This window comes from Gymnodraco acuticeps, unplaced genomic scaffold (genome assembly GCF_902827175.1).
Source record: "Gymnodraco acuticeps unplaced genomic scaffold, fGymAcu1.1, whole genome shotgun sequence".
In the NCBI taxonomy this organism is placed as follows: domain Eukaryota; kingdom Metazoa; phylum Chordata; class Actinopteri; order Perciformes; family Bathydraconidae; genus Gymnodraco; species Gymnodraco acuticeps.
Window position 1 is genome coordinate 1,375,171 of NW_022990501.1, and position 17,414 is coordinate 1,392,584.

Here is a 17,414-nt window from a genome sequence, read left to right on the forward strand (position 1 = left end):
AAATGGTCAGTGTGTGACCAACAATTACGAAGTATTATGGTACTCGACCTTACAAGTCATTATAAAATGCTTTATATTGTGTTATGATAATTGAGAAGTATTTATGAGTGCCTACAACTATAATTATACAGTGTTATAAGCAGATAAGTCATTATTAGAATGATTATAGAACGTGTTACCGATAGTTTCATTGAAAGTGTACAGTAACTCTGATGTAAGGCACTATGATATCATAACAACAGGATCTATCAAAGCACAATACTCACAACTGTTTATGCCCGCGAGCCACACCTACTGCCGTTAGTTGATTTTCCTGGTTTCAAATTGCACCTCCTCCATGTCAGAGTGGAGTACAAGTCAACTCTGCTGAACTGGAGAATAAAGCATACACCTCTGTCAGAGAAGGGCCATTTATTTTTCCTACAACTCATGACAGTTGCACACATATATGAAACCTAAAAAATAGTTATTTGAATGAAAGAATGTTAAATTATCTTATGTAATGCAATTCTTGCTGGTAGTCAGGCCTGTAAATGAAGGGGTGAAATGCCTTGACATTACTATTATCAATTAGTATTACGTTTTGTTTTTTTAAAGGAACTCATGTTGAGCCTTAATTGTAAAGCCACAAATGCTATGCATACATACAAAATGCATGGCTCTTTCCTCTATGCTTTTTACACAATTCAATATTCAACAATGTTGCAAAATTCCTTACTAGTTTTGAAACTTCCTGTTTTAATTGCTTATCTCATGGTTAGACTATACATTGTAGGACTTACATTATTAAGTGTAGACTTTGTTGTGGTAGGCTACTATCCCTATCAAATAATATGGCATTAAATAATATAGGTTGGTTTATAATAAAATGTACTTTTTAAAAACAAATTCTGTATCGTCCATCATATTTATAAGAAACAAATACAAACCAAATCATTAACCGAATTATTAATATTATACATTTTCCTTGTTTGAGTCAGCGTAGGCGTAGGGGGTCTGTGTCAGGAAACCCTTTCATCATGAAACTCCAGGTGTTTGCTGCTACGGCTGATGAGTCGAAACTACGTGCGCGTCCCCGCCCACCTGCTACAGAAACCGCCTAAAAAAGCTCGCTCCCGCTACTCCCTCCCCATTCAAGGTGCGGCAGAGGAACAGGTGCGTGAAGAATCTCAGAGACACTTTATAAATCGAAAAACCACCGTTGTTTAAACATTTTCAGAAAGCGAAGGAATACTTCAATAGAGTAACAAGAGGACTTAACTTTATCAGTAACACAGCAAACTTAGCTAAACGTCGACAGTTAGTGAGGAGAGGGGGATTTTTACCTTCACAGCAGGTGGACGTCGTCTGTGTTGTTTCCGCCGTCAAATCAAAGAAGAAGTAGGAAAATGGCCAACAAAGGTCTGCAGATTTTGGGATTCGCCCTGTCCCTTATTGGCTTAATTGGACTGATAATTGGCACAATTTTGCCCCAGTGGAAGATGTCCTCTTATGCTGGGGACAACATCATCACGGCGATAGCCATGTACGAAGGACTGTGGATGTCCTGCGCGTTTCAGAGCACGGGCCAGATCCAGTGCAAGGTCTACGACTCTATGCTGCAGCTCAATGGTAAGTCACCCAATGGCTTCTAGCTCTGTGTCGTTTAAGTAAAAGCTTTATTTTGGTGACTAAAGTGTTTTATTTATTTAAGTTATTTCAACTAATTGTTCTGACCGTTTCCTATACCAAAACCTGCGTGTAACATGAAATGATGTAAAGGACCTGTTGGAATATACTCCATTAACTATTTTTTTGTACGCCATTTTCTACGTACTACTTCTTTGCTTCTTGGCTGTTAAAGATTCCTGTCTTGGTATAACCGGTTCTGTCACTTATTAACTCGACTTTTATTACACAGCCAGAATGCATTCGTTTTGTTTTTTTAAACGTACTATTCGGCCTCTCATGGTTCAGTGCCAGAGATTTATTGCAAAATAAAACGTATAAATTCTTGCATCTGTTCCCACGTGACAGGGTGTGAGCAGTCCTTTTACACTTCGGCAATGATTACCCCGTGGCCATTGTCCATTGTAGCGACCCCTCCTCCCGCATGGGTTTAGAAGCCTGCAGTCTATGACTTGCATTTCACAGCATAGTATCAGGTTAAATAACACCTGTCCTGTATGAGCCACTGTTTAGTCAACATGCCTGAATACCAGCCCCACAAACAGTTGCATTGTCTTTGGCCTACAGGCCTTCGAATTAACACAACAAACCCCTTCTTTGCTACGTTTTGGACCAAGAACAAATGACTTTTTATTTGTTATATATACATAACTTCTGTAGAAGTTTTAATCAAATGCAGCATTTGGTTTTATTTGTTTTAGTTTAATTGATTACAAAAGTCCCTGCTTCCGGGCTAAAGTATGTGGCAGTATGGAGGATAGTTCAGGGAAATTATTTAATGCATAACTAGTCATTAACTTGTGTAGTCATGTAAGCCATTATCAAAAGATAACAATTGTTACTTTTCCCTTTTTTCTTCTTCCTTCCTAAAGTCAAATATCACATGTTCCTGTACAGAATCTGTCTTTACGGCTCTTACATGGTATATTTTGAAGAAGTGGCTAAATGGGTCAACTGTGGCATGACATTTAGGTAATCTTTTTCATGCCACTGATGGATAGGTTGCCCTCAAGGCCCAACAGCCTGACTGTTGCAGGAAATGTTCTGCAAGGGTTGTTTAACGGCCCCTCCCTGTGAGGTGATCTTAGCTCAACACATTACTGAAATGCACTTTCATCTCTAACTAACTTGTTGAAACACCAGTTAGATAGTTGATTCACAAACTTCACTATCCTCTTCAAATAGTGTGAGTTTTTCCTTCTCTTGGGCCTATCCAAACACTTGATACTAATATTGGCAGCACTTGTCTTATCGCCTCTTCAAACATGAACACAAACCAACTTTGATAACCCTTGTGTGATTAAAGCTGTGGTTAGATATGGAGCAAGTGATCAAATAAAACATAATTATTCAGAAATGCATACTCAAAATAACCAACTCACATTTTATTTAGGAACAATAACAAAAGTGTGGCAACCAGATTGCTTTAGTTGACGCCATATAAGACATTCTTCAGATTCTAGAAAGGGTCCGTTTCTTCTCGGATAGTAAGCTGAAGCTACACAAAACTCCACCTGCTGAACAGCAGTCTGTGAGCACCTGACATTGGGGAGTGTCTTCCTTATAATGAAACCTGAAACCTAGTTAAACCTGTTTCTGCCCCGGCCCCCCCTCTAGTTTCTTGGGCTTCCGGTTAGAGCCAGTTTCTGTGGTTCGTTGTTACAGGGAGCGGCAATGACACACGGGGGACAGAAGTGGCTCTGTTGTTCCTGCGTGCTGTTGGTCTACACTTCTTTGTGTAGCCCCCAAATGGCGGACAGAAAACGCATAAAAGCAACAGTGCAAACACAAGTTTAGGCTTGTAACAACAGTGTTATCATGACGAATGACTGCAGAAATGACATCAAATGAAAATGAGTTTTTTTCTCCTTTGCCACCACACCCATGTGTGCACCTATACACAATAAGTGTTAGTCACAATCACTGATGGATTAACCCTATCCTGCCCTCTCTTCCAGGCGCCCTCCAGGCAACCCGCGCCCTCATGATCTTGTCCATCATCGTAACGGTGGCCGGCCTGGGCATCGCCTGCATGGGAATGAAGTGCACCAACTGCGGAGGAGATGATAAAACGCGCAAGTCACGCATCGCCATGGCCGGTGGCATCGTCATCCTGATTGGATGTAAGACGCCTTCTGATCTTGCTTTTGTTAACCTGTCCATTGACTCTTTACAGTTTTACTGATGCGTTTCCTTTACTTCCCCCTCAGCTTTGAGTGGCATTGTCGCCTGCTCTTGGTACGCTCACGACATCATCCAAGCCTTCTACAACCCTTTCACCCCCGTCAATACCAAGTGAGTTATCAAGATGCCAACTGCAGAATAAAAACACCTTTGGTTCCCTTTTGACGCTCTGCCTCGTATATGACCAGATACTTGCATACATCCACACACTCCTCTTATTGTTGGTAAATGTGTTGAGCATGTTTGAATGAGTTGAAGCTCCCTCTACCGTTTTTCTCATGACTGTAACTTGTCTCTCTGAAGGTATGAGTTTGGCTCTGCTATCTTCATCGCCTGGGCTGGAGCCTTCCTGGCTATAATTGGAGGCGGCATGCTGGCAGCATCGTGCCCAAGAGAAAAATCTACACCCAAATATCCCATCTCTAGACCCCCCAGCAGCAAGGAGTACGTTTGAAGAGGACAGAGCCCGGTTTAGATGCTGAAGGGACACTTTGACATTCACGCTTGTCAGAGATTTTAGGAAGTGATCCGTTTTTTTTAATATTTTTAGTTTCTGCAGGACCCTGATATGTTACTGTAATATTTTAACGCATTCAAAGTTTTAAATGATGGCTGTTTACTTCTTAAAGAGCCTATAGGCATTGCCCGGTCTGACGGTGCTTACTGGTTGTATACTATCCACCTGTAAAGCCCTAAGTTAGATTTAAGGTGGAACATCCAAGAATGTACAATTTGGTGTGTAGAAATATATGTTGCATGCTACGATGTGCAGTGCATCAGAGTGTACAGTGTTTGAATGCATTGAAAGTGGCAATGGTAAACTCTTACACCTTTCTATCCGGCACAGAGAAGCATTATGTCCATGTATTTGTGCCTTATTTATAACACAAGCATTCAGTAACACAGAAGGCCATTTTTGTTTTAACCAACTGCCAGAGGGATATTGTAACTATATACATTGCAGTATACTGATCCTTTAACACGTTGCCAATGTTGATATTGAATTCCCGATGTTGTGAGCAGACTATTTGTTGACCTATTGTGCGAATGGGCTTGACTTATTGCTACTATTATTTTAAGTCACAAAAACTGTTGCTTCACTGATCAAATTCAGTTTGTTTTTTTTAATTGTGATTTGCAAAGTTTGTGTTGTACATACAATAAAAGTGGAAAATATACAGATGGCTTGATATTTATTTATACAATAAAACAAATCTGCATGCTTAAAACAAGTTTTGAGTTTTGGGGAAATAGCATATTTATAATCCTGTAACAAAACAAACATGGAACAACCGAAGGAAGTCAAAGGGGAGCTGTTTAAACAAGTTCCCGTATGCTGACCTCATTAGTTCACTTTAATGAATACCGGTACTCAGACTTTCCTGTGTGAAATTAAAACATTAGGAATCCCTGATTACAGCTAAAAGGGTTCTATAATTTATAATAACCGCATTTAAAAGAAGTGTTTGAGCATTGCATGGAACAATTAAAGGCTCTGCACTAACCAACTGAAAAAGTACAATAACAGTTCACAAGCTGTCCTTGAAGTCATATTGAACAATATACAGTGCATGCTGTGAAACAGAATCGCACAGTTGGCATATCGACAGGTTTAAGCAATGATGTCTGGTTGCAGATGATTAAGCTGAGGTGTGAACCTGAACTGATCCATAGGCCTGCACAGGGAGAGCTGCTTTGGTTACATTGCCCCCTGGTGGTTTGTGTAACTGCTTTAAATTAGACGTGTGGATGGATGCATTGGACATTAGTGTATTATATTTATATACTTCAGTTCAACAGTTGTCTTATAAGAATTATTTCCTATATGAGGCTCAAATATCAACAAACCATAGTAATCTCATGTTAAATATCCCACAATATTTGAACTTAGAATCGTCCCTCGTAACATCAACTTTTGTCCTAACATCCACATATTTGTATTAAATGCGGAGTCACTGGCTCACGTGACAAAGCAGGTAGAGAATTCACTTAAACTTAGAAATGTCAATAAAAATTCTGACGTTGCAGAACTATTAATATGTAGTGTAAAATGCAATAGAAAGGTGTGTACATTACCAGTGTAGTAAACAATGCTGTATTGATTTGGGATACTTCAAAGTACTAAGCCATTTTTAAACATCACAATATGGTTGTGTTGAAACTTAAGACTAATCTAAATTCATTGCATATTCCAAGAAACACAAAAGTTGTTTTGTTTTAAATTTTATTAGGAAGAACATTGTTGCCACAAAGAAAACCATAAACCTGTATTTATGACTCTGATGGCAGATCATTGGAAGTGGAAACACATTATTTTCCAACAAACGGACACTTGCTTCTTTAGAACATGGAATGACATACTACGCTAACAGGACTCATGCATCAACATTTTTAATATACTTTAACCAACCACATGAGCACAGAACTTGGGGACTTTTTAAACTGTAATACATGTGATTAAGTCTTAGAATATTTAGTAAAATCCTTGTTTGGAGGGTTTTAATGAACTTGATTTAAAAAAGAAGAATCCAGTCAATTCCTTCATGCATTCAGTCGCTCAGAGCGAGCTCTCAACCGAGCAGTCGCAGCAGCGAAGAACAGAAACATCTCCACTAGCGATACATCTACGATGCTTCATTAGCACGGGTGATAAGTTATGGACGGTAAAACATTCATTAAAAACAACAACATTTGAATTCTGATAAAAGGTTAAGCTAAGTTTGTTAAGGGATCTTGAGCGTTGTAATCTCACATTAGCATAACATTCAAAGCATTTCAAAAGGTGCTACTTTTACATGTTCATGTTGGGCTTTACTAGAAATATTAACAGCGTTAACAAATCTGACCAATGATGGCCGACATCTACTGAAGTTTGATTGGCTGTTGAATAATAATTGTATTGAGCAGCTTGGTTGTTATTGGAATGCGGTTTATGATTGGATGCACGTTTATATTTCCTGCATGAGACCAAATGACTCGACTGTAAAAAAAACTAATGAAAGTATCCTCCATACTCAGGTGCCAACAATCTCGCAAGGATTTTATTTACACATTTACAAAGATGCAAATTTGTGCGTGATGTAAAGACAATGCACCACCATAATGCACCGTCAGCATCCACATCACTCACTCTACAGCAGGCGGTGGAGCTGGACTACATAGAGAAGTAACGCCAAGTGTGAGGCACTGAGTTTGGTTTGAGGGTTTGAGCGGAGCGATGGGTACAAACATAAAAAGAGACCATAAAAATACTGAGACTTATTTAGTATCCTTCACCGTCTGCCTCCACTTCCACAGGTCGGAAATGATCTGAAGAAATACAAAACTGAAGGTGAATACAGTGACCAGACATTACAAATGTTTAGTTACAGAGAGAACCATAGCCCTTTTCTAATTGACTTCTATAAATTAGCGAGTCACAAAGTTGACTTTAAGCTCCCCAGTGGGAGGTCTCAAATTGGTATTAAAGTAACAAAATCGGAGCAATTAAAACCAGTACAATAACTTCCTTTCAGCAATTTAAAAACGGGACGCAAAACGTTTTGTATTTTGAAAGATGCTCCTATGCTGAGAACTATCAAGTCACCACAAACATTTTCGACTAATGTCAAGAGATGCTCCAGTCAGGTTTGCTTGTTGGTAACAACAGCCTGGTTGTTGTTTTGCTTCAGCAGAGCAGTGTTACAGTATATAGGTCAGTTTGACTGCATTGTAGTGTACTGGATCTCCACCAGGTGGCAGCGGAAGCTATGCAAATAATACTGTACAACAATTGTATGAATAAAATAAAAAGATAACCTTGTTGGCTTCTTGTTCTGTTATCAGATGTTTTTTTACATGGCGTGTAGACTACCTGATTGACCGCACGTTCAGAAGAACCACAACAAATGCACGCACACAGGAGTATTTTGAAAAAGTCTAACTGTTTCAGTCAGACATCAAGTAGGAATATTTTTTGAATGAAAGCATCAGCACAACCAAAATGGTTTGCGTTAACAAGAGTTTCGCAAATGTATCAACATCTTTATGGCAAGTCAACACTTCACTGATCGTACTGTACCTTGGTGTCGGCGACATTAAGACCGTTCTTCACAAAGTTCTCAAACTTGGCCTGGACACTGGGTAATTTGACTCCCTGCGGACCGGAAACAACAAATGAGCACATTTCAATATTGACACCATGTTTCTCTTAAGTTAAGAGGATAATGATAATTATAAAAGACCAGTTGAATTCAAAGCTTTTCCAAGGACACACACCTTCTTCACGGACTCCATCATCTTGCTCTTCAGCTCAGGGATGGTTGGGGTGGTTTTGGGAGTTGTTGGGGATTTAGGCGTCCTCTCCCCTTTACCTTTGGGGGTCTTATCCTAAAAAGGAACAGCACATTTAGATATTAGGAATGATACAATCATTTGGAGAAATTACACTGGATATGACAACTTCACCAAGTTTTAAATAATACAGTGACAACATCTCAAAACAGATATCATAAAGTCTGAAAAGGAGATCATTACCTGTTTTTTAGCAGGAGTGCTTGGCTTTGGGCTCTTGCCGTTCTGTTGTTTGGACGGTGTCACCTTGGCCTTAACAGGTGACTCTTCTTCCACGCTCTCATCCTCATCATCCCTAAAAAATAAACAGATCAATAAAAAGTCAAGATAGAAAAGGAACCACCCAAATCTCAGAAAAATGCATTACCGTAACGTATGCATTTAGAATGAATACATCTTTAAATGCAATGTCAGCGGTTTGATCTTAAAATCACCATTACTAACTTTGATCAAATGCAAACATTTAAACTATTCTTTTTTTATTAATCATTTCCTCCACTGTTGTTAATAAACCTCACAATTACTTTTATTAGAAAATATCAAGTCTAAATGTTGTGGGACTTGGTACTCACTCATCATCATCCTCTTCGTCTTCATCATCATCCTCCATCTCAATTTTCATTTTTTTCTGTGGAGGAGGTAAAGAGTTAGTCACTTGAAGTGAATTAAGAGATTACAAGATGAAAACAGTGACAGGTGCAAAAACAAACCTGAGACTTGGCGGCAGGGGAGGAAGCGGGTCGCTTCTTTGACGTTTTCACTACTTCTTCCTCCTCCTCTTCTTCTTCTTCCTCCTCGTCGTCTTCATCAAAGGACTGGTCGGCCTCCATCACTAAGATGAATTTAGAAGTGTTAGAATGCACTACTAACACTGACAAACGTGCATACTCAGACTTTAACAACAAGTGAATTATTTAAAAGCCCTCCCAATAAACCACATTGAAATCTAACAGTTAACACATCCTTATACTGTTGTAAGAAACACTCACTGACGAGGTGTTGTCCACTGATGTGGATTGGACCGGAACCTGCCTTCAGACGGAAAGTAGCCGGGGGGGTGATAGTGAAACCACCGAGACACACCTGCAACAAAAACGCTGTGTTAATTCTTTTCTGAGCGGGTGTTGGTGACGCAGCATTATCCAACCGGAGTAGGGCGTTTAAACGAGACCAAGAAGTATGTTCATGTATCGGTTTGTGTTTACTTACACTTGGCAGGGTGGAGGGCCTCAGGGAGACCAGCACTGCCTTGATTTTCTGACCCTCCATGTCCTGTCCTTCCACCTCCACCATGTGCAGCTCGTCTGCGGTGCCGGGGTCCACACAGGCCTGAGAGAGGGGGGGCAGCAGAAGACTGTTACCCTTCAGGGTCCGATCTGTTCATAATAACTACGTTTGCCAAACAAAGCCGACTAGCCACAGGAAAAAAAGTTCCATATAATAATCCAATAAATAGAGTTTCTACTTGTTCAAAACCATATTTGGCAAAAGGATCCATTTTAAGATTATTCAACAAAAATAATCTACACACATTCATACATTTAATTTGGATACTAACAAAGACAACAAAATGCAAACCATATAAATATAAGCTGAAATATTTGGACCCTAAAAAAAACTACAGTAAGGGAGAAAAGCTCATGCTTGACTTTGTTATAGGGGTATTAAGCTAAGACTCAAATTGCATTCATTAAGCTTTTGTGTAGTTATTGTTATGATTATTTCCAATATTTGAGGAGTGACAGGAAAGCAACTGAAAGGGGTTCAGTAAAAGACAGGATGATGATTGCCATTAGATTTGAACTTTAAATACAAATTTGACCGATTTTATTCTATTGGTGTGATCCACATTCAGCTTCTCGGGACACATCGAGGCACAAGGGAATGTTGAGTAAACAACGTTTTCATTGAGCCAGCCACTTCATAATATATGTACTAGGGATGCTCCGATCGATCGGTCACCGATCGAGATCGGCCGATACTCACTCTCTACTAGGGATGCATCGAATATTCGGCCACCGAAAATTATCGGCCGAAAATGGTTAAAAAGGCCCTTTCGGCCGAAAGGGTTTTAGCACCGAAAAAATATCACCGAATGTCAGAACAGGCTTACGTTGGTAACGTGTTGTTGTGATGACGTAATAAAGACGCGGCGACCATGCTCGCGGCTGGCTCACAGGGGGGGGGGACATTGACCTTTGTCATCGAGATTGCCCTGAGCCTTTAACAAATCGTATTAAATAATCTGATGACAGACTGTAAACAGAATAGCTGACATGTTAACAAACTAAATAACTCAGTTTCCTCTAATCATTAACCCATGTTTGTATCATGGAGTTAACTCCGTGTGTTGCTGCTAGCATACATAACACCTGACGTGGAAACGTTACTCGTGATGGAGCTACAGAGCTGCTAGAAAGACGGTCGAACCCGGTGCATTCCTCCGTCTGCATGCGGTGCACTTTTGCTAAATGTTTAGACAAATTGCTCGTGCTTACATGCTAAACTCTTATTGCACTTATGGTAACAAGTATTCTCCACATCGAGACGGGTAAAGTTTAACCACACCTCGGAGCGCGTTCTCTCCGCCATCTCCGCAGTGTGCTCCGCTGCATGTAGCAGCTGCGTGTGTGTAAACTGCCCCGCCCCCTCGTACACAGACGGGAGAGAGATCTCGTCTGATCGAAAATACATCATAGACGCATTTGTTGTCTTTGCATATTAGAAACGAGTCGGCGACACTAAGACTGCGATATCATGTTTTTTAGCAATAATACATGACATATATAAATGTACTGTATGCATTCAAAAGTGCTGAATAAATGTTTTATGGACCCATAATAGTGATTATTATTTAAGTTAAGTTTTGCCATAATCATGTCTATTTCCATAATCAGGTAGCTGAACAACATTGGTAAAAAATGTATACATTATATATATATATATATATATTTCTATTAATCATTTTCGGCCTTTCGGCATTCGGCCAACTGTTTCCTATTTTCGGTATCGGTTTCGGCCAAGAATTTCCCATTCGGTGCACCCCTACTCTCTACCGATCGAGATCGACCGATACTCACTCTCTACCGATCGAGATCGGCCGATACTCACTCTCTACCGATCGATCGGTGCTCTCTAAACATGCCGATCGCGAGAGCATGACGTAAAATACATGACACTTTTATCTGTGCGCGGCAAAACAAGCTCGCCAAAATGGCTTCACGGGTCTGGTATTATTTTAAGGTGTCCGAAAAAGACAGTAAAATAGCGGGATGCAACGTGTGTGAAGCAGAAATCCTGCAGCTCCGCCCGCAGGACCGGTAAGCGGAGCGAAACACACAAGAGTTAGACCTAACATACTTTATTTTATCTACCTCTGGAACAAGCTAAACTAGTCATAAATATATGTATTCTTTACTGTCGGGTCAGTCATTACTGGATCAGTGAGCTGCATGAGATACTGACAGGCTGTCAGGAGGGGGGAGATGGGGAGAGAGCGCTTCCACTCATTTCTCCCGTGTTATTATCCAAAGTGAATGTAAACTTGAATAATGTACATCATTTGAATGTAATAATTAAGTTGATTGTTGTTTGTGGAAGCTCCAGTGAATGAGCCCCATTAACTGAGTTTTAAACATCACTTTAAATGGAAGATTTAAAGTGATGTTTAAATCTTCCATTTAGGCCCCGCCCACTCGATCAGAATCGGCGATCGGCTGATACTGATTCCGGTGATCGGCCACGAAATCGGCGATCGGATCCTCCCTAATATGTACAAATGATCAAATCTCCGAGTACTCACCATTCTTAAATCAAGCTGATGCTCAAATTCATCTTCCTCCGGGTTGAACACCATATCCTTTCCTGCTTCCAGCACACAGCCTAAAGACAAAATGTACACAATGTAATCAGTCATTAGCCTTACAAATAAAAATTGGGGGAAGTGACTTCACTGGGGTGTAAAGTGTTATATTTCAAATGAACACAAGAGGGAGCCACACTGAATATGTGACTTTTCCCACATGGCCAGACACGAGGAATCACCACTAGATTAGGGGCTATAACTCTAAAACAATTCAATTAAACTGTATGGTTCAATTTAAGAAAACAAATTGGGTGTCTGTGTCTTATATTGTAATGTACTTGTTAAGTACATGTATAGCTTTCGAATAAATACATATATCTAAACACAATGTGGACTCTTCTTTTGTCTAAAACACCATTTCAACATTATAATCCATTCCTTACCGACCTATTACTCGTTCATATATGATATTACACGTGTCGACACAAGGCACTACATTTGACTTATCATTTTTGGACATCTTTCTTAAATGATATTCCAATCACAGTAAAATACAATAGCATCAGAGATTTTCAAAACATACAGCATATCATTTCTAAATATAATTTCCATCCCACGAGGAGGAAAGGTCGGGTGATGAGACAGAGTGCCACATATTTCAAAAGTAACTAGACATTGTAGCTAATTTAGTCTCAACGACACATATAAGGACATATAAATGTAGTTTTATAGGATGAAGTCAAAGAAACATAATGACCTAATTACAAGATAAAGGAACTACTTTAGCTATTGGTCGGAGGAAGCTAGCAGGCACCGCATGATATCAAACCACGTTGACTTTTATTTCCCACGACAAGCTCAACAGTCATCGAAAAAATCTGCTTAAAGATTCACAACATGTAATAGATACTGCCATATAGTTCTAATGTCTAGAGGAAATAAATTAATGGAATATCAAACGTTGTTCGCGAAACAAGGGCGCCGCCATGTTGTTGTATAGTCCAACACGTGTGTGCTAAGTAGCCTGCTCTGAAGCCATGCTGTTCACCTCATTCAACCTCCTGCGACCAACTCACAACCATTAACACCGCAAGACATTGTGCTAAACATACTGTTAGTATGACAGTATGTAGAGTATCTGCCTTTAATACAGTTTAATATGCAGTTAAATGCTTTATTTCATCAATTTCACACAAAAGCAACCTAGCATAAGGATGACCCGTTGTGTTAAAACACCTTAAAGTGACATGGTGAAAGACATGCAGAGGGTAATTCTCACCGTAAAGAAAGGTCTGTGGGGCCATTTGTTCTTCGTCCATTCCGATCATTTCTAGTATAAAACGCTGAGAGACTACTGCTTGTCTGCGGTGTGAAGAACGACCAACTACTGCTGCTGGAAAGAGCGCTAACTAACGTGGTCGGTGCGCCGCCTCCTGCTTCTTCTTCTTCTCTGACCCTAAACGAGACATGGAGAAAATACACAGCGCCACCCAGTGGACCACTATAGGTAGGACTCAGCCCACAGCCGTTAGATAGGATGGAAAGATGTGTTTCAAAAGCTTCTTCTTCTTCTTCTTCTTCTTCTTCTTCTTCTTCTTCTTCTTCTTCTTCTTCTTCTTCTTCTTCTTCTTCTTCTTCTTCTTCTTCTTCTTCTTCTTCTTCTTCTTCTTCTTCTTCTTCTTCTTCTTCTTCTTCTTCTTCTTCTTCTTCTTCTTCTTCTTCTTCTTCTTCAGCTTTGATAACACTTTAATTTAATCATTATAATCAATAATATATATATTTCTGAAATGGGCCTATTTGCATAATTAAAGTACATTTACTTTTGGTACTTTAAGTATATTTTCATGCTAATAGTTTTGTACCTTTTCTTGAGTGACATTTGGAATGCAGGACTTTTACTGTACTTGTAACAGAGTATTTCTACACTCTGGTACTTCTACTTGTGGTACTTGTACTGTACAAGCAGAGGTGGGAGAAGTACTTAGATGTTGTACTTAAGTAAAAGTAGAAGTACCAAAGTGTAGGAATACTCTGTTATAAGTAAAAGTCCTGCATTCAAAATGTTATTCAAGAAAAAGTACAAAAGTATTAGCATCAAAATATACTTAACGTTCTAAAAGTAAAAGTACTCCTTCTGCAGATGGGCCCATTTCAGAATAATATATATGATATGTTTTGATTATAGTTATTGATGCAGATTAAAGTGTTATCAAAGCTGGTAAAGGTGCAGCTAGTTTGAATGACTTTGTATACTGCAGGGTAGCTGGTGAATTTACTCCAGGTGGAACTAAAGTCTGATTTAAGTGTCGATTATGTTTTATATAATTAATCAAAATCTGCAAAGTAACTTAAGGTATTAAATGTATTTAGTACAAAATATCCCTCTGAATTGTAGAGGGTAGAAGTACAAAGTAGCAGAAAATGGAGATACTACAAGTACCAGTAAGTACATACTTAATTTATTTAAGACCATAGTATTTGTGCTTTTACTTACATAATGGATCTGAGTACTTTTTCCTACCCTTGGTGACATCTACTATTTTGTTGTATAGAACGCAGGTCTAATAATAGCTAAATAATTATAATGTAAGAAATGTATTATTTTTTATCACTCTCAATATTTAACTTGTTTTTATTTTGATAATAATCTTAATTTGTTCCATCAACTTTTATAGTTATTATTATTATTATTATTAATTGACTATAAAATCTAAACATTGTAGGAAGAATACTACTATAGTCCTGCAGTAAAGACACAGAAACAAAGACGACTGGAAAGTAAAACATCACTCAATTTAAGAATGGACCTGTTTATTTGTATGGCTTAAATATGTTTCTGTTGGTGAGATTTAATAACCGTTCCACGCAGAGATATCAGACACCAGAGGCTGTGATGTCACACTGATGCACCGTACAGAGAACAGCTCACTGACACCTGAAGTCTGTCTGTATCCGTCAGCGTGACATCACAGGGGGGTTCGGGTGGAGGAGGCAGTGCCACATGTTCACTAGATAGAGCCGTCCTACAGTAGGTGTCATCAGAACATCACATTCCAAAAAGCTGACATTCAATATTATTTCCCTGCAAGATTATCAGATTTGTTTCATACCAGGATTTTATTAGGATGGATTATATACTTAAATCTCAGCTTTATTGGCCGAGTATGTGTACACATAAAATGAGTTTTTTCGCTAATAGGTATATAATTTCATGTATAATAACATAGCTAACAGCAAACTCATACTTTCTTTACCATAATTGACTGCATCATGTTGAACCGGTCACCTGTGCAAATAAAACCGATTGGTTTGATGATCATAAAGCCTCTTTCTGATGAAAATACCCAATTATGCACATCATTCACAATACTTTTTTTCAAAACATTTTTTGACAACACTGATTTGACCACAGTAAGCAAAGCAGCAGGTGAAAATATAAAAGAATGATTCGATTTCTTTTTTTTCCACTAATACCTAAGGTCCATCATGGACAGGAAGACAGGCACGCAACATATCAGACTCAAATTGACTTTAGAGAGACTTAACAGCGAGCATCAGACAGACTCAGCAGCCAGGTCGACACAAAGGAACAGCAGTCACAGCGATGCATTCGATACATGTGGAAGTCTTTATGGCCAAATTCCCGTAATAAATCGGACAATTGTTGGGTGAAAAATCTAAACCTCTTGCAAAAGCATGCAATAATATTTTTGGCAAAAAAATATCCTCTTTTTTGGCAAACAAAGTTGTGCTGGTTAAACAAAAGCTCATTGCTGGTCGGGAGCAGCCTTGTAATGCAGGAGCATCTTTATCAGGTAACAGGACAATCTTCACGACAAGCACTGAGAGCAATGTCTGTCGCATCAGTCTCTTTGTATTGTGTGGGGACACTCAGTAGGAAGGCGAAAAGCATTCCAGTCCAGTCCTTTCTTTCAAGTTGTTGTGGATGGATATCCTCGTGGATTCATCTTCCTATTATACACACATGCATTTCCAAACATTTGGACTACCTATGTTGTAAATGTATTATCTTTTCAATTTACACACGGCATCTATTGCACGTCTTTCCGTCCTGGGAGAGGGATCCCTCCTCTGTTGCTCTCCCTGAGGTTTCTCCCATTTTTCCCTTTAAACTGTGGGTTTTCTCCGGAAGTTTTTCCTTGTACGATGTGAGGGTCTAAGGACAGAGGGTGTCGTATTGTCATACTGATATTTTGTACAAACTTTGAAGTCCACTGAGACAAATGTAACATTTGTGATATTGGGCTATATAAATAAACATTGATTGATTGATTGTGGGGGGAGGTCTGACTGTATCCAGAGGAGGAGGAGGAGAAACTGGATGTATTGCACATATGCATTCACACACACACACACACACACACACACACACACACACACACACACACACACACACACACACACACACACACACACACACACACACACACACACACACACACACACACACACACACACACACACACCAATCCCTCGCATTTCATTTGTGTCTTCATCAGCTCGACTTGTTCTACATCACGTTCTCAAACAACTGCATGGAGCTCATCATGGTTTCATCCTACAGAGAGAGAACACAAGTAATCAGGGTGGAATGATGCAATGTACTGACTCCATGATGTATAGGCTGCATGATGACAGCAACCTCCAGTTATAACATCACTTATCTACACAGATTCAAAACAATCCTGTACATGCTGAGGAGATACTTTAGTACATTAAGTATATTGAGAGTTATTGTATCGTTTTTATTGTATTTCTGTTATACTCTCTCATTTTATTTGTTTGTATTTCACATTCTATCTTCTTGTCTTGTATTATTTGCTTGTAATTGTATTTATCCTTTAGCACTGTCATTCATGATTGTGAATCCTGTAAGCCCATTGAGACAATCCGTTTGTGATATTGGGCTGTAAATAAACTTTGATTTGATTGAGATGCTAAAGTCAATTTCTACCGAAGCCCACAGAGGCAAGTGAAGAAAAAATGTTCTAAGTTTGATCTAAATAATTGTCTTTTTACCATACGGACTATGCTTTTTACTGATCTTTGAAAACAGGTTAAAAAAGTGTTGGCAGGTGAAAGCATTGTTTTATTATCAGGAGGATAGTTAGTTAGTTGCTGTAATACCAATATCTGCCACAAGAGGCTGCATCACCACCCCATGTTCTAATTTAATCATTTCATTTCCACCTTTTAAACAGATAAAAGAAAGCAATATTGTGTGAACCGCTGTGCTTAGAATACACGCTATGTAATATTTACAAATATACAAAGGAAGCACTTTTTACATGTATTTCTTATTATTTCAGATATTTCAGATGCAGGAGAATACATACCTCCTGGCAGGCTATAATAAACTCCTCTAGAGTCACTACTCCATCTTTGTTTTTATCCATTTTCTGTG

The 17,414-nt window shown here is 39.1% G+C and overlaps 3 protein-coding genes across 5 annotated transcripts in view; 1 reads left to right on the top strand and 2 right to left on the bottom strand.

Moving 5' to 3' along the window:
- The first annotated feature begins 1,112 nt into the window (after positions 1–1,112).
- cldn7b (claudin 7b) lies at positions 1,113–5,030 on the top strand. The gene is made up of 4 exons (XM_034226648.1): positions 1,113–1,611; positions 3,627–3,791; positions 3,879–3,963; positions 4,156–5,030. The coding sequence occupies exons 1-4, from the start codon at positions 1,389–1,391 to the stop codon at positions 4,304–4,306; spliced, it is 624 nt and encodes a 207-aa protein (XP_034082539.1). The 5' UTR covers positions 1,113–1,388; the 3' UTR covers positions 4,307–5,030.
- Positions 5,031–6,059: 1,029 nt separating this feature from the next.
- On the bottom strand, positions 6,060–13,485 carry npm1a (nucleophosmin 1a). 2 transcript variants are annotated; one of them, XM_034226646.1, is made up of 10 exons: positions 13,269–13,485; positions 11,987–12,066; positions 9,394–9,513; positions 9,174–9,267; positions 8,895–9,016; positions 8,757–8,812; positions 8,368–8,479; positions 8,110–8,220; positions 7,913–7,987; positions 6,060–7,161 (listed from the first exon to the last, which is right to left on the bottom strand). In XM_034226646.1, the coding sequence occupies exons 1-10, from the start codon at positions 13,315–13,317 to the stop codon at positions 7,111–7,113; spliced, it is 870 nt and encodes a 289-aa protein (XP_034082537.1). In that variant the 5' UTR covers positions 13,318–13,485; the 3' UTR covers positions 6,060–7,110. The 2 variants fall into 2 exon arrangements, with proteins under 2 accessions (XP_034082537.1, XP_034082538.1); XM_034226647.1 differs by having other exon boundaries at positions 8,760–8,812; positions 13,269–13,484.
- Positions 13,486–14,783: 1,298 nt separating this feature from the next.
- kcnip1b (Kv channel interacting protein 1 b) overlaps positions 14,784–17,414 on the bottom strand; it is a 46,985-nt gene continuing 44,354 nt past the window's right edge. Inside the window, exons 7-8 of one of the 2 annotated variants that reach the window (XM_034226734.1) lie at positions 17,347–17,409; positions 14,784–16,568 (exon numbers count right to left, since the gene is read on the bottom strand). In XM_034226734.1, coding sequence (XP_034082625.1) covers positions 16,521–16,568; positions 17,347–17,409 — 111 coding nt within the window. In that variant the 3' untranslated portion in view covers positions 14,784–16,520. The remainder of the gene's footprint in view (positions 16,569–17,346; positions 17,410–17,414) is intronic. The other variant, XM_034226735.1, reaches the window with a different exon arrangement.